This window comes from Excalfactoria chinensis, chromosome 3 (genome assembly GCF_039878825.1).
Source record: "Excalfactoria chinensis isolate bCotChi1 chromosome 3, bCotChi1.hap2, whole genome shotgun sequence".
Classification (NCBI taxonomy): Eukaryota; Metazoa; Chordata; class Aves; order Galliformes; family Phasianidae; genus Excalfactoria; species Excalfactoria chinensis.
In genome coordinates, this window is record NC_092827.1 from 36,509,107 (window position 1) to 36,535,297 (window position 26,191).

Here is a 26,191-nt window from a genome sequence, read left to right on the forward strand (position 1 = left end):
AAAAAATATTTCATTCAAGAGATTAACTACATCCCTATCTCCCTGCAAAGAGACATTAAGGCAACAAACAGTTACTGCACAGATCAGAGTGGATGCAAAATGGGACTTGGTGTTAGTTATAACTAAATTATCCTAGCTGCTTCATTATACATTTTTTAAACCATGGTGAAGAAGAATCTTGTGCCAAATGAGTAAAACTAATTAATACACCTCCTGTCATCTACACCATCATGTTTTAATAGCCAGACTTCATTAATGACATTTCACGTGATGCCCTTGGCCATGCTCTGAATGGGTGAAAGGATCCACTACAGTCTAAGGGAATAGTGGAATAAATCACACATTTGTAGAATCACAGAAAAGCCTCTTCCATCCATCCTCTTTGTGTGCAGCATATCATAAGGATTATCAGGAGGCAAAGATGATTATTGGTGATCTGTGTATTTGCCAATCTAAATACCTACATGGAATGAATCAAACACTTTGTAACCGTATCCAAAGAAATTGCTGAAGTTACTCTAATCCTAACAACTGAAGGTGTTGCATGGAATATTTAAGATATTTAACTCATAACCTCCACTTTTTTTCTTGCACTAAAAAAAGGACTTTAAATCTTCAATAGATAACTTTAATTATATGGGTAGTAAAATCTTATTCAAGGAAAGCTTACACAGTTTACACATACTGTTGAACCACAGAATGGCTTGGGTTAAAGGAATCTTAAAGATCATCTAGCTCTAACTCCCTTGCCACAGTGTCCGGGTTGCTAACCACTAAGCTAGAGTCTTCTAAATAGACCATAACACCATCATAATATGAAGCTGTCACCAGGTAAAGACTGACAGATAAGATGCACTCCACACTGCTTAGAAACTTATTAACAGTAGTCATGTAATTCTACAATTATCTGACACAAAATTTACATCTTCCATAACTCCATCTATGTCTTATTCATCACTTACCACAGAGTTACACAGTATAGTCTTTTTAGATGCATTATAGGGCCCACATTCTATTGTGATTTTACTATCAAAAACTTGAAGTTTGTTTCATTCTTAGAATAAATCGGTATAACTATAGAATTGGAGTAATCATAAAATGCACTAACATCGTACCTAAGTAATCCAAAGAGAAGTCCACAGGACTCAACTAATGCAGATTCAGTAACCCACTGAAAGCCAAACATTTCTACTGCATCTTCTTCATAGTCATTTGGAGAAGGATCCAGTCTCAGCAAAACCCTGTAAGACAGATCCAGTGTTCCTCAGTAATAAAGTAAATAAATCTAAAGCAATGATTATTATAAATGTAACAGCAGTACCTATAGTATAGATAGGAAGGTGTAGTAGCGCTCTCAAGAGACTGTTATACCTTTTATAGCAATATAGTATATAAAATATGACAAGTTTTAGCTTCAACACTGTACATGTACTGTGCCCTGTAGCTAGACCATTTTAGAAATAAAGGAAAATTAACACCTTACAGAGGGCCAACCTGAGGCATAACATACAAACTGTCTGTAATGAAAGACACCAGGACATTAGAAAACACACACATCACCGTAAGCTTATGCTTCAAATCTGTCTCAGGACTAATAACCAGCTACAAGGTATACATTTTTCCTGAAATATGTTCTCAATAGACCAATTGTGTAAATATAAAAATGTTTCACTGGTGCACTTCAAGACTGCGTAAAAACTACAGCAAATTGTACAATAAAGCCAATAAAGATTTAAAAAAACAAACAACTATTTTAGAATTTTCCCTTGAATTATTTTATGGAAGTTCAACAGAATTGCCTAGTATTTAAGAAATATGTCTATTTTAAAAACAAAGTAAGTATTCTGGGCAAACACTTGGTTCTCATTACATTATAACCAAATTTATTTTGTGCTTGAACTATGCACTATTCCCAGTACAGTTCCCAATCACAGACAAAAAGAGCATCTGTTGAATAATTGACTCAGTCTCCCACAACATCTGTAGCTCACTTGGTAACTGTCTAAACATCGTTCGGTTTTGAAGCCTGCAGCAATTAAATCAAGTTAGACCTGATCTAGGTAATGAAGACAGAGGAGTCTCTCACATGCAAGCTTTTTCAGTAGTTTACAATCCAAGTAGATGAGGCGAGTAAAGGACAAAATAGAATTATCACAACTACAGTGACTTGGTGAACCTGTACAAGCCCCTGAGTGAGTTTTCATGTGAAATTGTTTCTGTCATGGAATGCATGCAGTCACTGTGGAATCTACTACTAATACATTCACAAAGACTCAGGTTCTCACACTCACATACTTAATATCAGTGTAAATGAACGTACTCTGATCCAATAAAAACAAGGGTATTAAGGTAAGGATTGGGGGAGGCAGGGGTTTTAATCCTGTTAAAGGATTTACTGAAAAGCTCACGGAAGTCCAGGTTAAAAAAAAAAACTATGAAAGTAAAACACAAAAGCAAGTGGGTTAAGAAGTATAAAGGAAGTAAGAAAGAAAAATTATGCTTGTATGAAAAGCAACACAATCCCTGCAGGATCAGCATATAGCAGAAAACTGAAGGTAGATCACAAAGAGAGAGAAGGTGTTAATTAAAGCAATGTCTTAGAATATCACATAAAATAAAACTTATTATGTACATGACTTCTGAATGGGGGTTGGACTCGATGATCTCTAGAGGTCCCTTCCAGCCCCTACAATTCTGTGAACCTGAAATCCAGAAGGAATACAAAGGTAGAGCTCTGAAAAAGATGGAATTAAAGCTATAGAGGACCCTATCAGAGGCTTTGGAAAGCTGGGCAAAGCAGATTTGCTTCTGTCACATGAAGAACAAAAGGGACAGCATTTAGGAGAGCATTAAGGTGGAAAAAAGCAATGCAACAGTTTCCCCCCAAATTTAAGGGGTTTCAGATGTTGTTACACAGACCAATTTTGAAGAGTCTTGTTAAAACTCTTGAAGACAAGTCTGTGTAGAGTCCTTCGCTATATCTCCAAATCAGCTCGCAGAGCAAGAAGCTGGACCCAGAACTCAGATCAAAGGAGAATTCTCATCAGAATTGTCTTCCCTTGTCTGGTAGACCACAAAGCTGATCTCAGGATCATAAAAGCTGAAGAAAAACCTCATTTGGAAACGTCAGCATTTTGAGGTACAAAGCAATAGTGGAAAGAACATCTTAAAAAGACATATTTGAAACTCTAAAGAAAAACAAAAACAAAAAACAAACCCAAAACAACAAACACACCAACATACCTCTTAAGAGACCCACTCGCCAAGTAAGATTCTGCAGAGAAACTTCTCCCTCCATTTTGGTTGTCAAAAATGCAGGAAAAACAAGGTGGATTTGACTTCTCATTCTCCACCTCCATTGCCATCTGCAGGCTGTCACTGAGAAGTGGAGAGCTGAAGGAATCCGTAAAGTCATCGTCCACTGTTTCCATCTAACCTAGAAAATAATCAGATAATTAAGAATTAAAATGAAAAACCTCAGCACTTCTTCAAAAAGTTTTTTCATTGCTACAGCGCTTCATAATCCAGCAGCTCAAATGAAGACAATATCAGCTTAACTGCAACACCAAGTTGAGAGACACCACTAAAAAGGAAATCACGGTCCCATTCCTTGCCGCATAATTCTGCTGTTTTGTGCAACTTCATCTTCCACAATCAAAACAGGTTCACCAAATTAAAGAATCAAAAAGCTAATCCTATGAAAAAGTACACTCATCTTCTTCTGTTTCAGTTCAAATTATCACAGAGTCATAAAATAATCTGAGTTGGAAGGGACCCTTATAGGTCACCTAGTCCAAATCCTCTGCAATGAACATCTGCAGCTAGATCATAGTGCTCAGAGCTCCATCCAACCAGACCTTGAACATCACCAAGGATGGAGCTTCCACAGCCTCTCTAGGCAACCTGTCCCAGTGCTTCACCACCTTTACTGTAAAAACCATTTTTCTTATATCCAATCTAAACTGACTTGTCACGAAGTTACATCAGCACTAAGGTAAAAGAAATGGCAGAAATGAAATACAAGTTGTTCTGTGACGAGAATAACTGCAGTATGAAATGTCTGTCCAAAGCAGGGAGGTTGGGTGGAACTACACAACCTACAATGTCTCCTCCAACGCAAGCCATTCTATGAAAACACATCCTGCATTACAAGCTCTCAGCTGGTCATGACCTTAAAGCAGTACTACAGCTCAAGTTCTTTCTGAGAAGTACTACATATACCTAAGGTGATAATGATGGAACCCTAAAATGCTGAAATCTTATAAGTTCAGAAACTGACTGTAGGGCTGATTCTGATACAGCTGGATTTCCATTTCCATAAAAGTCATGACTTCTCCTTTTGCTTTTATTTCTCTTTTGGAATCCTGAGAAGGAAGATCACATCCTATAGAAGTTCACTGCACATCTGACCCGTGTGAACTAATGCCTTATATGACCGCTGAGAGTAGACCTTGGCAACAGGTGCCACTGAGTTCTACAATAATAATAAGCAAATATAATTAAAAGCACTAATAATTGACAGGACACCTTCAGCAACTCGGTTTAGCGCAGGATGCTACACAGGTGTGACAGCACAACCTGCAAGTGAAAGCATGCAAGTAAAGGGGACGGTCTGCATCAGCTTCATTAAATAAGGCACAGCAACACTCGCTGTGAAACCTGGTGTAGGGAACCTGCTTTGGCAGGGGGGTTGGACTCGATGATCTCTGGAGGTCCCTTCCAACCCCTACAACTCTGTGATTCTGTTGTTTTAAGTCTAACGAAAGCCTGCTCGCAACAAGGCACCCAAACCGCCCCACACCGTGCGCTCAGACTTCTCCCCTCCCCGCGACGGCGAGTTCCCTCCGCGCCTGCCAACAGGCCTCCCCGCCAAGGCCCAAGACAAGCCCGGACCGGGGCAAGGAGACAGCTGTGCCAGTTCACGGAAGAGCAGGGCAGCAAGGCAAAAGCGGAAAAGGCCAGGCCAGGCCAGGCCAGGCCAGGCCGTGCCGCGCCGCGCCGCGCCCCCGGTACCTGCGGGCCACCGGAGTCCGCCGCCACCGCTCCTCCTCTTCCGCGCTGGAGCACTTTTCCGCGCGTCCCGCGCGCCGCCGCCAGCCCAGCACTGCGCAGGCGCCGCGCTGCCGATTGGCCACCAGGCGCTCCTCCTCCTCCTCCTCCTTCTCCTTCTCCTCCTCCCGCCCCGCTGCCCGGCTCTCTTCTGTCCCGGCAGGCGCCCGCCCGTCAGCTTGCGGCTGCCTTCTCCCGCCCGCCTCCTGTCCCGCCCCGGGGTGAAGCACCGCCCGTGAGGCGGCTCCTGGCGGCGGTGGGCAGGCCCTATTCCTGCAGACTGTGCGTATTGTCCTCAATGCAGTATCCGAGTCTTGCTTCCTCCCCCCTCCACCCCCGCCCGGCTGCTCCCTCTGGCTGCCCCCGGTTCTGCCCGCGTGCCTTTTCTTCTCTTGCACATGCTACAGCCGTGTTTCCCCTCTGTTTCCCGTTGACACCCGAGCCCGTTATAATACCAGTGTGCTTCTTACTCACCTGCTCCCTTGGAGTTTCTTGGCAGCCCCTTAATACAGCCCTGCTGCTGTTGGTTGTGCTCTCACAGTCCTCATCAGTGATCAGAAGTCTACTGTTACTGCTTTGCTAGGTGTACCCGGCCTGGCCATTCACTGTCAATTGATTCTGGCCATGTCTTAACTTCTAGCGAACCCCTAAAGCATGCTGCTGCTCCCCAGTCTAACTGTTTTTTGGTGTGTTTTTTTCTTTCCCACTATCTGTTTGTTTTTTTTTCTTTTCCTGGTTTCCTTGAGTCTAGCTTATCCAGTGCTATCCTGTGCCAGAACCTCATTTTCCATCACTACCACCTTACCCATCCCAGCAGCTCCAGGCAAGAAGTCCTACTCATGCCTCTGTCCTTCCTTCTCCAGTTGGTCAGGTGCTGCTCACAGCTGTAGGCACGCTGTTCTCTCTGAGACCAGGATTTAGTCTGTAGTACATCAGAAATCCAAGCAGGGCATTGGCTGGATTCAGAAGTTGGCATTGGCTCTGGCAATCACCACAGCGCAGGAGCTGGGGAAAAAGTTCTAAAACTGTGCCTAGCATAAACTTAGTTTAAAATGTTGTGTTGTGTGTCATGGACTAAACAGTGTCGCGGGCTTGGTGGCTTCTAGGTCTTCTTTTCCATGATGATTGCACTACTTTGGATTGTCTTGATTTCATTTCACTTTAAACTGCCCTTCCAGTTTTGCTTTTGTGTGTGCGTGTATAAATTTTCAGCAGTGCATCAAACTTTTGTTCCCAACCAGAAAGTTGCTATAAAAACTTTTTGCTGTGAGTGCTGCAGCTTGCTGTGGAAACTCCTGCCCTTAAAAATGCTGTGTTTGCTCTTGTGTGTGTAAGAATCCCTCATTTCCTCCACTAAATTCCTATCTAATTAAAAAAACAGTACATCATGGTTAAATAAAACTGTACCCAGGATAACCCTGATTTCCATATGCAGATTTATCTGTGCTGACAGCCCCCTCTCCCTCTCAGCATTTCCTCTCTCTCCTCTCTCTCTGCCTAGTTCTCTCTTTCTCTCTCTCTCTGTCTTTTTGTCTCTATGTCTATTGCATTGTGTCTGAATAATTTTCAGGCCCCTTTTTTCCTTCCTTCTTATATGCACATGCTAAAAGAACTAGACAAAGATGCAAGGTGTTTGCTGCAGTCCGTGTCTCTAGGAGAAAAAAAAAACCTCATGATTACAGTGTCAGTTTTTGTTTGTTTTTTTTTTTCTATTTTTTTTTTCTTCCTACCTATGCTCAGTGATTAAACTTCCCCAGGATGGGGAGGAAATAAGAGGTGGAATTGAAATAGGGATGAGGAAAACATCACTGCAGCAGCTGAAGCCAGTGGTGTCTGCTGCCAGATGTGTGAAGGTTCCCGGAGTCCTGGACACTAAAAGGATGCATAAAAATATTTGGAGACAAAAGCTGCAAATTCAGTGATCATTTTCTGTATTTAACATGGCAGAAGGCACCGAGTGGAGAAATCAACATGCTGGATGTTGAACTGGACTTTCCTTCTTTCTAGGATGAAAGGATATGATCTATCCCATGCCAAAAGGGAACTGAGGTAAGAGAGCTGCTTCAGTTCTTGCTTTTTCATTGTATGTTTTTAGCATCTCTTTTTGAAACAATGGATGTATGGATGTTTATATGTTTGTGTATTTGGTTTCTAGTCGGTAAGTGGTGCTTTTATTGTGGTGTGGGAGGGAGAGGGAGTTCTGTTTCAGCCTGGAGAAAGTTAATTCTCAATGTATATTCAGAGCTCGTTCAGGGGGTCATTTTATGGGGTTATTTTTAATACATTTTTGTTTCCAAAGAAGAAATCAGCAATGACATCATGGTTGACTGCTGATATTTGCAGTCATTTAAAAAAGACAGTAACTTTGCAATATGAAACTGTGCTTAGAGATTTGTGTGCTATGTTTTTCAGTTGCATCCTAAATATTGGAAGTATTATTAAAGCAGTAGTGAGGTTTTTTTGTTATTATTTCTAGCACAGAAGCGATGAATGCTGCATAATTAAGTACACTATTTAATTTGGCTGTTGTGAAGCAAAAGAATAAGGTAATAATTTTTATTGTACTAATCAGACTCAAGATGTTCTCTGTGTTAATTGGGTTAAAAAAATTGCAGTACTTATTAGAAATTCTAATTTCACAATGCAGCACTGACAATAAGCTCAGCCAGTGAATTATTCACATCTTTAATTTGCTCTCTTAATGACAGTGTTCTGTAATCAGAGTGCAGAGACTGCTTCCTATGCATTATGTATGATGTTCAGGACTTAAATGCAGGACATTATGAAGCCTCTCAGTGGCTCAGTAATTAGTTTTCCACAAGACAGGGCTTAGATATTCACAGATAAAAGTCTACAGTTGAGATAATGTTAAGGTGGTGACTCATGCTAACAAAAGCAGGAAAGTTCAAATTTAACTACTCTCCATTCTCCCTTACTGTGCAGGGGGAGGGGAAGAAAGTCTCCAAAACTAACCCGTCGTGGTGAGTACGCTACAGGCTGCCCAAGGGGAAAACGGCTGCTTTATTTAACTCTGTCTTTTTGGCAACTTTGCTTACTGGGAGGTTGGAGGGGGAGTCCTGCTATGTGCATCTTTTTAATGGTTGTGAAAAGGGCAATCGTGTACCCACCAACAGAGAACGATTGTCTCTAGCAGATTCCATGTATTTTAAAGATATTCGTTTTATCTGAAGCACAGACGTTTGTAGCTTCTATCAGATGATAATGTTTTGAGTGGGAGCTACTTTGTTAGGTGTAGAAACTTTGCAAACACCTGATGCTGCTGTACCATTTTTCGTTAGCATGGTCTATATTGTATATATTCCATTATATAAAGGGTGTTTATCTAACAGTTCAGTTCTTACCATCCAAAACATAATGTATAATGCTTTTTGTTTGTTTGTTTGGTGTTTTTTTGTTTGCTTGTTTGTTTGTTTTTTCCCTCTCATATCACTTACCTGCTGTTATGTCAGAGGATTCAAATGTAAGCAATTTGTTGAAATGAAATTGGAGAATGTTTAGTGGCTTGTCAGGCTGCCAACTGTACATTTATCCTGAGTTCTTGTATTTGGACAAGCAGAATTTGTTACTGGAGACAGAACAGATGAACTTGGGAAGCTTATGCAATTATTTTGTGATAACTCTACAAAAACTACTCTGAAGTAAACATATGCTTGTGCAGTATTTACAGGATTGTTACTCTAATTATTAACAATGGTCTACCATTAAATGTCTTAGGCTTAAAAGAAAACAAAGTCAAACAACATCAAAACACCACAAGTAACACAAAAGATAGTAATGTACAGATAAAGAATCTTGGGTACACTTAGAATTTTGAAGGTAAACAACATGAAGCTAATTCCTTTTGAACTTTGCCATTAAAGACTACATCTGTAATTCTGTGTTATCAGCTGTTGCTGCTGTTGTCTGGTTTAAAGGCCTTGGAACCAGTTAGTGAGTCACTGCTGTTTGCAAGCGAAGTCCTATACACTGTGACTGGATTAGACATTATGTTTATATATAGCCCAAACCTGAAAGTAATTATTATTAAACTATTAAATAAGGAAGCTTCAGACTAAATCAGTGTAGCTAGGTGATACATAAATAGATGTTTGCATCAGAAACCAAGTGATCATATGCATGAAGAGATTGACTTGAATCTTTTGCAGAGTATGACTTTCATTCCAAGTCAATATTCCATATCAGATTGTACCGATGTATGGTATTGGTATCATACAGCTGAAAAGGACTCCAAGGAGGTGTCGTATCCACCCTGTCATTTTTTCTTCAAAGCCAAGATCAATAAAGTTTGTTTTAATGGATGCCAGCTGACTGTTCTCTTTAAAGATCTGTTGTGATTACTTACTGTAATAATCTATTCTAGTGTTTCACTAGCCTTGTCATTAAAATGTTTTTCCTGGTTTCTGATAGGAAGCCTGCCTTGCTGAATTTTACTTTAGACTGTTATTTTTATTTATTTATTTATTTATTTTTGTGCTGGAGTTACAGGGAACTTATTTTGTTTCTTGTAGGAAACTTTCATATTGCAGTTCCCTAATCATGTTCTAATTGTTTTCATCTCTTAAACAATCCCAACCTGTTATTTCTTGTTTAGAAAAAGGAAATCTTAAGGTCATTTTCTTTTGTTTTCTGGCATTTTTGATCATTAATACCTGTTGCTTTCATCTGAACTCTTCCTGTTTCTTCTCTCTTTAAATGCACTGTTCCAGACTCAGGCATGGTGTTCCAACAACAGTCTAGAACAATATGAAAAGATGCACTATGTATTTGAATGTGTTTTTAGTTCTAAAGTTTATGCTTCAGCGGTATCCAGTATCTGTTACCCTTAACTGTCATGATTTAATGGTACCTTGTTATGACTTGATCATACCCAGTGATGAGCCATCATCCGTAAAAGAATATCTAAAAGGTTCAATCCTCCATGTATTGTTTCAAGTTTTAGAAGCACTGTGACAAAACATTTATGCTCAAAACTGTTCTAAAGCATCTTGGTGGTATATAGATGTGTACTGTAATCACAAAGAAGTGCTTCTTTATGTGATTATACAGGTATCTAATTAGTATGTGCATTTACTTTCAATGTTTAAGAATATTGTGAGCTTTTTTGTAGAGATGTAATTTATATTTATTTACCTATCTTAATATTAAAAAGATGAAAAAACATTTTTAACTTTGAGTAATTGTAATCTAAAAAAAGTTAGGAAAATCAGCCCATAATACATAGGTAACTCCAAAAGTAATGCCTCCTATTTATCTCCCTGGAAACTACAACAGCTATGAAGAGCACAATAGTAGTATTTGATAGAGAAAGTTGCCAGCTACAAAACAACGTTTCAACATAGTCACCATCATTAGCTATGTATTTTCACCAGTGATGAACAAGAGCCTGCATGCCTTGCTTATAAAAATCCACACAGGTGGAAGTGAGCCTCTGTTTCACAACTTCTGTGATGGTATAATTGCTAGGAAAATCACAGAATCACAGAATCACAGAATTATAGGGGTTGGAAGGGACCTCTAGAGATCATCGAGTCCAACCCCCCTGCCAAAGCAGGCTCCCTACACCACGTCGCACAGGTAGGCGTCCAGGCGGGTCTTGAATATCTCCAGAGAAGGAGACTCCACCACCTCCCTGGGCAGCCTGTTCCAGTGCTCCGTCACCCTCACCGTAAAGAAGTTCTTGCGCACATTCGTGCGGAACTTCCTATGCTGGAGTTTCAGCCCATTGCCCCTAGTCCTGTCCCCACGCACTACTGAAAAGAGACCAGCCTCGCCACTATAGCTCCCACACCTCAGGTATTTATAAACCTGGATCAAGTCCCCTCTCAGCCTTCTTTTCTCAAGGCTAAACAGACCCAGTTCCCTAAGTCTCTCCTCATAGGGGAGATGGTCCAGGCCCTTCACCATCTTTGTGGCCCTCCGCTGGACTCTTTCCAAGAGATCCCTGTCTTTTTTGTACTGGGGAGCCCAAAATGTTGCCCCACACTCCATTTTTCATCATCTCAAACAGAAGGAAGTCCAAAGGTGGCAAATCTGGATTATACAGTGGATGTGGTGGGACAGTCCAGCCAAGATTGTCAGTGTCAGTGGTCTTCAAACTAATATGGAGTCTAGCATTTTTATTTTGGAGGAGAAAAGTTGTTTTGTTCTCTGGCCAGACTCTGGAAACTTGAGTCTTCAAGTTGGTCAGTATTGCAGTCTAGCAGTCAGAGTGATTGGTTGTCTGAATTCCAGGAAATCCAGAGGGCTCACCACTTTCCTAGCCCAAAAGACAGTGCATGTCTCTTTACATGCTGAGGGCTGGAACTTGCTCTTTGATGAGGAATTCACATGTTGCCACTTCACAGATTATGGTTTTGACTCTGGCTTGTAGAAGTGATACCACATCTTGTGAGATGAGAATGTGATCCAGGACACTGTCACCCCTCAGTCTCATATTGGTTCAACCTGTGTGTGCTTTTGTAGGACCCACCTAGCACAAACTTTGCAGTAGTCCAACACTGCCACCACTGTTTCCAATGCATTGAAGCTGGTATGGAGCTCCATACCCAGTTCTCTGGTCATGATAAGTCCATTCTATCATGACAGTTCTGCATGGCTTGTCTTTCATGTCATCTTTCTTGTCACTGCTGCTGAAATGCACTACCCACCTTCTCTCTGTGCTCACATCCACTGTTTGGTGTCTATAAATGCTGAGTAAGCATTACTGAATGTCAATGGGAGCAATTTTTTCCACATGGAGGAATTCACTGCCACATCTTTGATTCATATGCACTTCCACATAGGACATCATTGTATCAGGCTTCTCCTCTGCTGCCATATGTCACATGGCATCCAGACATAATGGAATACTGGTGGGAAGGTACAACCTCTACTGCTATACAACCAACATCTGATTCTGATGTTGTGGGACATCATCATAAAGCAGGAGGCATTACTTTCGGAGCAAATATACTCCTCATATATTTAAAGGTGTGCAGTTTTATGGTGTTTTTCATCTTGCTTCAAGCTCAAGTACGTAATAAGCATTAGGTTCTGAAGTTGTATGATGACTTAAGTATTTCCAAATGTCTTCTCTTAATCTAGCCAAATAAAGCATTCCTTTCAAATGCATGATTTCCACAAAAAACAATGGGAGTACTACATTGTAGAAAGAATAATAGATACACGTATGCCAGGGTGTCTCACTTTTGAGTCACTGTTTTAACCTGAATGACAGATGAGGCTAACTAAAAGAGACACATAATCAGAGTAAATAGAAAGTTATTGAGAATATGTTTAATTCCAAACTTATTTGTTTCTCTACTATAAGAGAATGAAATGACAGTAATCAGAATTTCTGATAGTAATCTCAAATGCATGCATGTTTACCAATATTTTCCATGAAATGTTTCATAACAAGATCATATGTTTTCTATTCAGTAAAATTCCATATAATTGACTCAATTTTAAGGATGCCAACCTAGATATGAGCCCATCTATAGATTTTATAAAGTACAATAGTGATAAATATTCATACTATAAACTCAGTTCAGGTTTTCTGTGTGTGTGTGAAGTTGAACTAGAAATAGCATAATGTACTGTGTGCATTCAAATATTCAATCTTCTATAAAATGTAAATCCATAAATGTTACAGTCCTTATCTACATTCATAGAAGGCCAGAAAAAAAGTAGTAGTAAGGATTCTTAATGCTGCACAAAATATCTTGCTACTTGAAACCAGCTTCTGTTCTGTTTTGTCATCTGTACATTTCATCTGTACTCTCAATGTTCTCTACAACCTTCTCTCGTGCTAGGAATTCTTTCATATTCTTAATTAAAAAGATTGGTCCATTTTCCATTGCTCACTTATTAACTTTTCAGCCATTCTTTTTAAACTTTTTCCCCATGCTCTGTTTGAAGTTCAGGAGGCTTTTACTATTCCCAAAGCATCCCTCCTTATATTCTCTTTTGTTATGTTGCTACGTAAGTTGACAAAAGGCTGGCTTGAAATCTCTCCCTATCACACTATCTTTATTTTTGTTGTTGTTATTTTCTATCTGTATCCTATTTCTTGTATCTCTGTATTTAGATTTTAAGGTCTCTAGTGAAAATACTGTTTTTATTCCTGTGCTTGTAGCAAACCCAAACAGAGAGATCTTAGGTTCTATCTTAGTACAATAAATAAGTGTAACAGTAGTTATACAAATAATGCACACTGAATAGTTATTTTAGCTGCTACTCTTTTAATTCCTAGTAATGCAATGATTTTTCAACTCACAAAAACTGCAATAGAGTTTCATCTGGGTCCTGGAAACATGAGAGGTTGGGGTTGTAGGAAGCTGGAAGTAAGAGTGAACTGGGGCAATACAGAACTTATTCTGAAAATATTTCTGTTCGTTGTTCTCCATTTATTATCTTTCCTTCTCCCTCATCATCAAAAATACACTAGGTTCAATAACATTTATGCTGAAAGCGTTCTGTCTCATGGGAATGTAAGTTGGTTCTTCTGTGTGACATACTCTGTAGGTATGGCTAAAGGTTTGTACCAGTTTAGATTAGACTGAGTGTTGGGTTTTTTTTTGTTTTTGGTTGAGACTGATTCTGGTGGAGTAAAAAATTTATATGAAAAAGAGGTCATAAAGCAGGGTGGAGGCACTGTGGTGCAAAGGGGTTGGGATGCTGAAAGGCAAGAGTGAAATGGGATCCATGAGGGGTTGCAGGACAAGGACTGATATGGAAATGTGTCTGAAAATAGTACAACTCAGACCCATGAGCTCTTGAATATAAATGTGAGCAGGCCTCAGAATCAAAGTCAAGCTGGAAGGTGACAATAAAGATTAGGCAACAACAACAAGGAGTGTGTTCAAAGAATGTGGTGGAGAAGGTGATGCACAGTCATGGAAGAAATTAATGCTTTTAAGATATGAAGATATTCATATGTTTTAGAGGTTGGAGGGTAGATTTCTGGTTATCTGCTGTATATTTGATGGTATCAAATGTAGAGAGACATAGGCAGATGGAAGGCACAGCTCTGCAGTCCAGTTTGAAACAGAAGAACCTCTGGCTAAACCATATCATGGACTACTATTTTTTAAAAACAGAATATATTCTACCAGCACTGAGTGTGTATGTAATTTAGAGAATTTAAATGGAGGTACTTAATCAGAAAAGAGTATTATTCTGTGATACCAGATCTCAAATTCATACTGTCTGTCTGTATAATGTTGGCGAACAAGACTGGGTTCTTGCTTTGCTAGTTTGTGAAGCTCTTGTTCTCCTGACTTGTCCAGACAGCATATCAATGATCTGTATGGGTATTCATGTGTTTGTCACATAAAGATACTGAATGTAAGTCACACTATCAAACAGGGGTCTAAAGAGGCAAAATATCTTTGTGAGGATTACAATAATCATTCAAGAACATGGATCTCTGATAAACTGCATGTGTGATTTCAAATGTATACTATTTTGTCCACTCTTGTCTTAGCTTTGTAATACTCTGTTGTCATTCTCTCAGTGTTTTGTGCTCTTTACCTCAATGCAGCCTGCCAAAATGAAACTTTCGGATAACTGTTAGGTTCTTCACAAATCTTGAATAAACAAAGCTGTTGATTTTATTCTCTGAATTTATTACCGATATTTTTGTAGTGGAAAGAAAAAGTACTCTGCATATCTCAATCCTTACTTAGCAACCTAGAAAACAGACATGTTATTTTGAAAAGCATACAAATGCAATTGCTCAGATTCATTTTCTCGTTCTACATAGTTTATCTGTCTGATTTCAGGAGCTCAGTTTGTCTTTATATCTCAGTTCCTCAGCTGTGTAATAGAAATGGAAGGCTTCCTATATTTTGCAGAGAAGTTCAAATCTTTTTGGACAGTATGAATTTTAACGCAGGTTTTCTCTCTTAGTTTGTTATTAATGCATACCAGTGATGTCTTACGCTTATTTAATATGATTTAAAGACTCCAGAAGGCTTTTAGATACTCTAGGGAGTTAGCAAAGGACTAGAGTAAATATATAAAAACTGGTTAGTCTCAACAAGTACGGAAATTAACATATGTTTCTAACTGCCAATGAAATTAAGTTCTGTTAAGCATCTATATAGTGGTTCTCCTGAGAGAAGGAACTGGCTTCTAAAATGGAATAGGAAAAGTCAGTGAAGGGGTCATTTACTATGTGACCTGAGAAACATTTTTCACATTAAACATTTTCTATAGCAGTATTGTATTTCTAGACTTGCAAAGTAAATTTACGAAATTACTCAGTCTTAAGAGGAGTTCTGTTGAAGTTTCCAGATTTGGACTGAATTTCTTACTTTTATTTTGTCATTTCTTAGAAGTCATCACTGCTTTTTTCGTTGTTTTTTTTTTTTTTTTCAGGCCTTTACTATGATTTCCCATTGCATTGTTTTTTAGAACTTGCTATGAATGCAGTCATATAGCGCCGAAACTTTGCTTAATCCATTTATATTTCATCAGCCATATTTATTTCAGCATGTTGGATAAGATTGTCTGAACTGCATGTCATAGAACTACTGTTTAGCAAACTATACTAAGAGTATATTTATCTCCTATTGTTTCTTTCCTTCATTCTTTCTTTTTCCAGTTAAAATTGAATAGTGAAGAAGCTAAGGTTATTTTTATTTAAAGGGATTCCAAAGTCTAATAGGAACCAGTAAAAACAAATGTTTTTAAAAGTGTGTGAGGAAGTCAATATGGGTTGTCTGAAAATGAGCAATTAGCCAGTACTTTATTAAAATATCTACAGATACTATTTTTCATCAGTTGAACTCAAAGCGCTTGCCAAAGTAAATGAGTGTAACCTTCATTTTGCAGATGTCCTTTCAACCTAATCTGTAAAACAGGGATGTAAAATGATGTAATCTTTATTTTGACAGCAATCAGTTAAATAAATTTGGCTGAAACAGTCATCCTGGCTGTTAGTAATAGCAAATTTGGGCTTGACTATACAAAAGAACTGTTCTGAAGTGTCTATCATGGATGAAAAAGGAGGAATTTTCTTCCTGATATCTGGTAGCTTGCCTTCAAAGAACTGGGTTAGTATGGTAACTGAAAATAATGCTACTTTTATGACATTGTCTCTAGATAGTCATACAAGGATGAGTATGCATTCCACTACCCTTCCTACAGAGCAAGATTTTATGAGCTAGGAAGTCGTGATGATGTCTGATGACAAGACCTGAAACCTCCAGAGGCAAAATTCTTCCCAGGAACAGAGAACTGGAAGTTTGTCCACCTGTCAGTGGAGTAATTTTCCACTTCAGAAGATGCCTTATGTTTCATTCTGTCTACCGTATGTTTAGTAAACAAACACACACACAGAAGCTGCAAAGAATTAGAATATTTTTAGAGATTCGTCAGGTTTCATCATGAGAGTTGTATACTGTAATTTACCTGGTGCACTTACATGACTTAGAAGTACATTAAACCATCCTTGTCGTCTGACACGAGAAGCTTAAGTTTGGAACAATGGAATTAGACACTAGAGGGATTAAACTGACAGCTGCCTCACTTTGAGATTATTCTATAGAAATATGTAGATTTCTATAGAAATCTATAGAAAAATACATTATCATGAAAACTGTACTGGAAAATGTGTCTTATGTTAACTAGTGGGCATAAGTATGAATTGTATATGATTGCGTGTAGTTTATTCATACCAAAATATAGAAACTGCTATTTCTGAAAAATGAAAATGGTACAATGGTATTATGTAATAGAGTAGATCTAATAATTTCAAGTAAGTTGATAAAGGCTGTAAGATGTTTTAATTTATCTCCTGCTTACACCAGAGTGGTTGTTGATAAGTGGCTGTGTTTAGTAGACTAAATAGTAAAAAATAACCTCTCTCAGTTCAGAGTGCAAATATGAGCTGATTTTTCCATAAGGATATATCAGCCCCATTTTAGAGAAAGGACTGGGGGAAGTGGTCCTCTCTTATCTATATTCCTTTCAGGGAAAGAACATGTTTTCAGTTACACTGAATTAATGGCTTCTGTGTTTCACCAAGGGACCACCTCTAGGTAGCCCATGCAACCCCAAGCACACAGAGCTCACGTCTAATAAGAGGTTACTTTGTCCCTATTCCTGATGCATGGGCAAATATGGTTTTCAGCAAAAAGCAAACAAACTTTAAGAATCGATCATTTAAATACTTGACAAAAGTTAGTAGTTTTATTCCAGTGTGCTGGACTGCTGTTCACTGGAATAGATGTTTGGATAATCAGATATTAGAGAATAGATTCTTCATACACTAATGGAAGAAAAAGTTCCCTTTTTTTGTTCTAGGCATAGTGGAAAACAGTGACAGTTTTGTTGGTTGAAATGAAGGAACATTTTTAAAATAAATATTGTTTGTCATCTTTGCTATTTGAAACTCTTGTAAATTAATGCTGTGATACAACCTTTTTGAAATCAGTTCCATATCTTGATGCTTCTTAAACCAAGCTATTAATAGCACTGAAATCAACTAGATATGCCAGGTAATCATACCTACAAAAGTCACCTACCCATTATAAGTAAACAGTATGATAACCCACGAGATTTTTCCCAACCCTTAAATTAGTGTTAATCAGGCTGATTATGTCATATTTGAAGGCATCTATAGTACCAAACAAAACATCACTGAATTAGCGTATTATGTGGAAGCTAATATATCAGACATGGTTACACACCGGTTAAATTGGACACAGCTGTGCACTGACCAAGTAGAGTTTACTTCTTCTGGTTCAAGAACTACTTTGATCCAATCAAACATTTGGGATATCTTCCAAGTACTTTACTGCAAATATAATCTGCACTCTCTTATCATGTTATTTTTGAGTAGTAGACTTTGGAAAATTACATTTCAAAGTATTAATCAAGCTATTAAATAGTTGAAACGGCAATGTAGTTTCCTAATTCATTAGTTTCAGCACTGTTTAGGAACTTAATTTTATTCCAGCTCAAATGTAAAGATGATTAGCAAAGTAAACTGTTATGCAAGACTTAGTATCATGTAAAACTGTGGCAGGAGATTCTTCTATCTAAATTCTGCCTTGTTAAGTGACATTTATTATGGAAAAAGTATGAACAGTCTTAATAACATTGTCCTGCAGCTGCTTTTATGTACAGAGTTATGCAATGCTTCCAGAGAGCTCCGGTAAGCATAAATAATGATATGTTTAAAATGTAAAATTACTAAATATTTCCTCTGTTGTGAAGTGTCTCTCTTTCTCTCTCTCTCTTTTTTTCTCCATAAAGTAATTTAGCGGGAAATAAGTAAAAAAAAAATCTGGCCTCTTTTCTAATAGCTGTTTTGGTATTGTGTGCATCATCTTAAGGTCCTACCAGGGCTTTGCTCATGAACGTGTTTTGGTACTCCTCTTCTGGTCCTCAATTCAGGAAGCACAGAGGGGTCAGTCATGTAATGAGAGTTGTAGGCTACTTCCTTTCTGGGCCCTGTATGAATCATCTGTGGCATAAACTTATGACAAATATTATGAAGACATAAGAGAGCTTGTCTCTTTTAAAAGATAAGAGAGAGGGTAAGAGAGAGGGACTGATTCTGCTGCAGAGAGAGGATTAAATGGAAGGAGTGGTGTACTGATATGTTTAAGAGATTTTTGGTTTAAGAAATAGTTCTGTAAGACTAATGCACCTTGGTATCCTGTGGGGTTCATACTTGTGAATTTATGTTTTAAGTGAGTAATACTCAGATTGTATGATAAACTTCCCCTTTATTAGACAAGTGAGAAACAACTTGAAAGAGAGGTTCTGCTAAGTAGAGGTTGTGCTCAGTTCATTATTCAGCAGACACCATACCCAGCTGTCTGTATTTAAAAAGTCTATAAGAATGCCATTTCTTTGAGACCTTTTCCTGTGCATTGTACTCAGATGGAACTGGTTACTAGCAGTGATCAAGAGAAGCCGAGGAGCACAGAGAGATATACAGTATTGTTACAGTACTGATTTGTTTTAGGAAGCCATGTGCAAAGAACCAATAGTCTTTGGTCCAAGGAGCTTTACATTCCCTCAGAATTTACAAAAAAACACTGCTAAGTCTTATGTCTTAGTAAAGGTATGGTGTTTCTTTCATTTAAAATCATGTAAGCATGTTCATTATTTATTATGCAGAAAAATCTGATCCATATCCTGAAGAATAAGGTCAGGTGCCTGGCATCTAGAATTAACAGCTTCCAATGGAAAGCTATTACTGCTGCTTCTCTCTCTTACCTTGGAAAACCGCACTGCATATGCTGCATTCTTATTTATTCACTCTTCGCTATTCTTCATTTCTCTATTCTTTTACAGCCTATGGTCTTTGCTGTTTTACCCTTTTCTCAAGCAATTGTTTTTTAATGAATTTGTAATACTTCTGTAGTTTCAAATATTCTTCTCCTTTGCCTTGATAATTTATAATCAATGTCAACAAATAAATAAATAATTAGAAACTATCCAGTCAAACATTTTGTGTGCTTTCTAAAAGCACCACTTTTATTTCTTAATGTTGTAGAAATGTTTAGAATTTTCAGTCAAAATAGTGTCATTTTACATGTTATCTCTGTGTCATTAATTTTCTTAATCTAGGAAAATAAAACAAATAGGAATATGTCTAACAGTATAAAATGATAAATAGTAAAATGTAGGAAGCTGGTAATACTATTTTATTATAACCATCTCTGGTAACAACTCCTCTGATACTTGTTATATGTGCCACTGAATAGCCACTGAACTAACACTGAACATCTGCTGCTTTGGCAGAGTTTAAGTACTCTCCTCCAATAACCTTGTAATTCGCCAGTTGCCTAAAATTGAAACACACAGTCCTAACTCATTAAAGGCAATCAATACCACACATCCAGAAACACATAGCAGTAGATCAAATTGCAGAACCAGATTTTAAGTGTTGATTATTTTGTATTGTTATGTTTTGTTTATGGTTAAGAGGTAGAGAGTATTTAAATCACACAGGTAAGTGTGCAGGCGCTCCCTATTTCGCAGACCCAGGAAAACAAGCAGAAATGTTTGTTTCTTTAAAAACAGACTTACTGACATATGAACAGACAGCAAGTGAAGATAAGTGAGTAATAAAACTTTACAGTCAGGACCTGTACATGTTCCAGAGACTTCACATCGTCTTGAATTCTTCATGTAAGAAATATTTAAGCAAGTGTTCCCCTTGCAATATCACTGACAGTTACATGTCAGTTTTAGAAAATATTCTACGTACTATATGTTGAAATTAATTTTCCAAGAAAATAACTGCACTCTTACGTAATTGTGAGTTTTCTGTGGTTATTCTTTCAATATCTTTTTCTTTGTTTTTTGTCAGTTGTGTTTGACGAAAGCTTTTAACCCAGTTCCATTTATTCTATAAATAAGACTGTCATCTTTCTAGAGAATGAAATCATCCAAGTTCTAGTTCTTGCACAATGTGTATTTGAGAAATTATAATTCTCATGTCTCTTCTCTCAGTAAAAGTGATTAACTAATATGTATATCTTTTTTCTCCAGTAATCATTGTGTGGACTTCAGTATTTTTACTGCTTTATTTAAAAAAGTGTACATTGGAATTTATTAAAGAGCTTGTTATACTTAAAGAATTCTAAGCTTTCGAATATTTTCCATTATGTCTTGTACATGTCCAGTTATTTCTTAGAAGTAATTCTGGCTTTATGACTTTAAGAAATAAAATTGTATTCTACAATTACTCTTTTTGCTCTTCGAGCATTTTTGCTGGCTTCTTGCTCTGGGTTTGAATATCAGTATACTGAAAAAGCGATAACCATAAATCTTTTAATCTGTACTAGGATTTTGCTTGTTTCAGATGCTTCAACACTTATAAGCAAATGACTACTTTGTTCTGTCAGAATCTGAGATTTTTGAATCAGGAGGGACAGTGAAAAAAAGTTTGTAAAGTTTGTTTTAACTGGACATATGTATTTAAGTTTCACTCTTGAACATCATTAGCCCATACATGTGACATAATTTTGTATGAAGTTAGGATATTTCCCTAAATCCAAACAATGAAACTTTCTGCCGAAAAGTAAATATTCTGATGGTTTATTAGCATCTCAATTGTCTTAATGTCATAAAAGTTGATTCAGATCTGAGACCTGATGTAGCACATCCTGGGACTGATTGTTGAAGGAACTTCACTGTTCTTCTGAGAAATTTACACAGGAATGTTAAGATGGATGTTGCTGTATTTGATACAGGGCTGGGGGAAAGTCAGTACTCCTCAGAAGGAGAAACTTTTTAAAAAGCAGCTTTAAAGTCCTCTGCTTGTTTTGCTTGGATGAACAGTAGCAACTTCATTCCACAAGTAAAGCTGTCTTCTCTTCAGTTGTTCATTTCAATACAGAAGCTTTTCTGTACTTCATGTTTTTCTATGCTTTTGTGTTTATGTAACTGCGTGTTTATCCCTTTTCCTTATCATAAGAAAATTTGTGCTGTAATATGCATAATTTTTTCTTTTCAATTAGATTATTTTTGATGTTTTTACAAAATAATCAGGTTATGATTTTATGAACCTGGACAAACACGTTGATCATATTGTTTCTTTTTTTGAAGCTCTCAGCTTTTACTATAAAATAAAGTATATAATATATAAAATTATAAAGGTAAGCTGTTTGCTTTCTGTGTTGTAGTGTGTTATCTGATCACGACTGAGAAATGTGGTCTTTTACGCAAATACTAAAAAGTAAAAAATGGAAGTATATCTATAAGGGGAAGATAGCCTTCAAGATAAATACTATATGAAAGCCATTTTTTAGGAATGACATCAGTGGCTATTTTGGAGCTTCTCTTTTTCAGAATTTCTAAAGGCCTGAGAAATCTATCCTATCTAATATGCTATCTATGGTATTAAATGTTTCATCAAAATTCCTAGAGAGCTTCAGAGTTTGGCTGATTTTTCCATTAGATGTCTCTCTTTAACATATTATCAGGAGTTTTTGGTTGTTGTTTGTTTTAGCATTTGCAATACGTTTTACCTTTTTTTTAATTATTATTTATTTTTCGTTTTTATTTTTATTTTTTTGGTTTTTCCATTTTAGTCTCACTGGCTGATTTCATATATAGCAGGCTATTTTTACTTTTATTTTCCACTAGGAATTTTTTGTTGTTGATACTTTGTCCCCATCCACATGTTTTATCTTCAGATCTGTTAAAACAGTGTCTTTCAGTTTCAGGGTGGATGCCAGTGAGTTTACAACTTCTTTATACTCTGTGTCATAAGTTTTCTGGAATCAAAAGAGGATAATTTTAAAGTCACTTTGGCAAAGTGTTTAATTCAGGCAGAAATTTTATTTTATTTTATTTTTTTAATGAGGTGGCTGGCAAAGTTTTTGTACTAATCTTTCCATTATTTATTTATTTATTTTCTGTATTTTTTGTTATACTAAAAACTCCTTGCCTATCACTTGTTACAGGCAGTCAAACCGACATGCTTCATTTAGTAACCAGATAATGTATTTAGGGAGGAGTAGTATCTCCTTGTATAATGGCTGATTTCATCCTGTATACTTGAGAATAATGAAACAGGTGTCTCAGAGTGTGATCTGAAGGACAATTTTCAAATGCATTTATAAAAATTTATATATAATTGTCCTCTAAATTGAATGGATATACTTAATAGACTGGTATCATAATGAAAATATGGGTCTTGTTAACACTGAGTAATTGAACTTGGTGGAAAGCCAGGAAAAGTTCCTAATAGCTATGCTACTTCTAAAAATCATTATTCTTTTTCTTTTTTTTCTTTTTTTTTTTCTTTTTTTTTTCTTTTTTTTTTTTTCGTCTGGCTTTAGGGGAAGATTGCTGCTATGCAGCCTACAAGTGCTACTGCCTGCTGAAAATGTGTAGGATGGTCCCCATGGCCAGAGAAGTCTGTTGTGTATGGTAGAAATTTGTGTTATTGACCTTTGTGTTAAGCTAAAAAAAGACAGCTATCAGCAGGTGCAATTAAAATATGGTGAGATTCCAATGTTCTCTAAGTTCTGTATTAGACAGGAACTTCTAAAAAAAATAAAGAAAAAATAACCTTAATAAAGTTGTCATGTATGTAAAGAGGAACAGAAAGTACAAAACTGAGGTCAGTAGTGTTTTCATTTATCTCTTCTATTTTGACATTTTTGTTAGTGAACTAGGAAATCAATAAAGACTAATTTCATTGGCAATGATTAAAAAGTACATAGGAAGGAACATTCAGGATGTGTATCGTTGCTTCCAAGGGCACTTTGCATAAAACAAAGTAAATTGAATGGTTCTTTTTGTCTAATTGGCTCATGTATCATAGATTCTTTAGAATATTAAATGTACGAAAGAACATTTGTGGCATTGTGTATAGAAAAAATATGTATTTTTTTTTGTTTTTTGTTTCACTGATTTTCACACCCTCCTAATAAATACTTGTCTGGTATTTTAAAGTCTTTCATAAAAATATGAAATCATAATAAATGTAACTTATAACATCAGTATAATACAAAGAGTGTATAATATGAGGTGAGGAGGGGAGAGGAGTTTTTTTTAATTTCTCAGAGCCAATGTGGAGTCAAATGTGCTTGCAAGCACAAGCTTGTAAAGCATGTGGTCCAGCTGACTTTGAGCTGTACAAGACCAACAGGAGGAAATAAGTGAAACAGTAGATTACTATGCTACAGGGAATGGAGGCATCCAACTTCCACCCTGATCTGTTGTATAGGGAAGGTTTTTGCTTGGATCTGGAAGGTTCTGCATAGACTGCCAAAACTTGGCCAACTGTATGACGTATGGGTAAAGATAAAAGAACAATCACTGCAGGTAGCACTGTATTGGGTGTCTGCTATAGGCTGCCTGACCAGAAAGACCAAATGGATGAAGCCTTTTACAACTGAAAATGAACTCACATTCTCAGGTCCTGGAGTGGGGGGGTGGTTTCATGAGGATTTCAACCAAACAATATTTGCTGCAGAACTAACAGGAAGGAGCAGAATCAGTCCAGAACATCAGTGACAACTTCTTGACCCAAGGGATGAAGGAGACAACAAGGAGAGGTGCTCTGCTGGCCCTCATACTGACAAAAGAGGAAGAGCTTATTAGGGAGACAAAGGCCTAAATATGTCCTTGACCATGAGGTAGTGGCGTTCAGGATCCTGAGAGGAGAAAGCAGGACAAAAAGCAAGGTCACAACCCTGGAATTAAGGATCAATGACTTTGGCCTCTCTAAGGATCTAGTTGGAAGAGTCCCATGGGATAAAGCCCTGGATGGAAAAGACACTCAGGAAAATTGGTTAATGTTCAAGGACTACCTCCTCCAAGCTCAAAATGGTCCATATTAATGAGCAGAAAATCAGGAAAAAATGCTAGGAAGCCTGAATAGACAAGGCCTGTGACAGAAAGAAATGAAGACAGGTATATTTAAGGTGAAAGCAGGGACAAATAACATGGGAAGAATACAGAGACAGATACTACATGAGCATGGAGGTAGGAAAGCTGAAGCCCATCTAGAAATGAGTCTGGCAAGGGATGCCAAGGGCAACAAAAAGAGTTTCTCTAAGTATATAAATGGTAAAAGGAAGACTAGGGAAAATGTGACCTGCTGCTGAACTGAGCAACATGGGTAAGGTTGAGATAATGAATGCCTTTTTTGTTTTAGTCTTTGGCAGCGAGACTCACCTTCAGAAATGCCAGGCCCTGGAAACAAGGGTGAGGGATGCCATGCAAAGGGTCCTTGAATACTTAAAAAGTGGACACACATGAATCAATTGCAGTTCAACAAGGCCAAGTGCAAGGTGTTGCACTTGGATCAGGGAAATCCCAGATGTGTACAGATTAGTAGAAGAATTCATTGAGAGCAGCCCTTCTGAGAAGGACTTGTCTCTTTCTTAACCTAGCTATAGAAAAATATTTTCAATTTTCAACCCGAAGTTTTAGATGCACAGTGATTAATGCTGTTAGTTGTGAATGGACAGTTAAGTAAAGAATTATTTTAATCCTTGCTATATTTAAGAGATTACAAAGGCGACTAGAGTGGACTTTAAACATTTAAAGCTATTAGTACTTAACAGTGCAATGCACATGCCTGCATCAAGTGACTCAGTCACACTTGTGAGGCCTCAGCTTTTCTATTTCTCCCATTCAAAATACAGAATGGATTGTATATGCCATCAGGTAAGTTACATGACATGCCTCTAAAGAAAGGTGAAAAGGACAATACAGAGAAATCTATACTCCTTTTGAAGTTTGTGGACAGTTTTGACACCATGCTGAGCAAGCACCTCTTCTTACTCTAGGGCAGCACTATTACATTAACTGCCTCTGAAGGAATTTTTTAATAGAAGTTTCAACAGTAATATAACAACCTCAAGAAGTCTCTTGAATAATCTTTTTTTTTTTTTTCTTCTACTATAGAAAGTGTTTAAAAACATAATAATTTGTCCTTTTGAGAATACATTACATTTTTATATCTGATTAAAAGTGCAATATAAATGTACTAATAATGATGTTTAATTTATTAAACCATTGAATATGTGCATAAAAGTGTCTGAATGTTACACACTAAATCTCAGCATCAGTGTTGGAGATATTTGTGTGCAGATCTGAAATTGCAATTTTTTTCAAGGAGGATAAGAATGAAAAAAAAATACCGATGTTCCAAACAGCTCACTTTGAATTCATTGGCTTTGCCTGCACTTTAGGATTAAACATGTTTATTGTGACCCAAGAAGAAAAGTGACAAAAAGATTATTGTAGCCAAAATATGTAATTGTAGGCATATATTTCCCTGAATATTATCTAGATAAACAAAACTTCAAAAAGCAAGAAATGGTAATAGAAAACTTTGCTTGCTTTAATATAAGCAAGAAATTTTGGAAATAATATTTTTTCAGTCTTTGTTCTCCCTAAATCTTTTTTTCCCTCCATTTTGTCTTGTCATCTTTTTGATCCTTCCTATTGTGTGTTTATCTGTATTTCCTTACAGATAACACGAAGACCTTTGGTGATTAGATGAACAAGTAGTTCTGGACAATGGCAATCTATTAAGTAGGCTGTCATTTCACATTAAATTAAACTGTGTAGGTACAAGGAACATATTTTGTTATATATTTATTGCGTTACATTGCTAAATTCATTAAGTACATTGCCTTCACACCTG

General features: G+C 37.3%; 2 protein-coding genes across 4 annotated transcripts in view; one reads left to right on the top strand and one right to left on the bottom strand.

Annotated features, from left to right (window-relative positions):
- MMS22L (MMS22 like, DNA repair protein) overlaps positions 1-5,173 on the bottom strand; it is an 86,280-nt gene extending 81,107 nt beyond the window's left edge. Inside the window, exons 1-3 of one of the 3 annotated variants that reach the window (XM_072333617.1) lie at positions 5,014-5,171; positions 3,244-3,436; positions 1,116-1,241 (exon numbers count right to left, since the gene is read on the bottom strand). In XM_072333617.1, the coding sequence (XP_072189718.1) occupies positions 1,116-1,241; positions 3,244-3,431 (314 nt within the window). In that variant the 5' untranslated portion in view covers positions 3,432-3,436; positions 5,014-5,171. Of the gene's footprint in view, positions 1-1,115; positions 1,242-3,243; positions 3,437-4,893; positions 4,913-5,013 lie in introns of those variants that run through there. The other 2 variants (XM_072333618.1, XM_072333619.1) reach the window with 2 other exon arrangements.
- LOC140249912 (uncharacterized) lies at positions 4,553-16,258 on the top strand. Its single transcript, XM_072332188.1, has 5 exons — positions 4,553-4,563; positions 4,756-5,331; positions 7,057-7,098; positions 7,993-8,030; positions 16,159-16,258. Exons 1-5 carry the CDS (start codon positions 4,553-4,555, stop codon positions 16,221-16,223), a joined length of 732 nt encoding a protein of 243 aa, XP_072188289.1. The 3' UTR covers positions 16,224-16,258.
- The last annotated feature ends 9,933 nt before the right edge of the window (positions 16,259-26,191 follow it).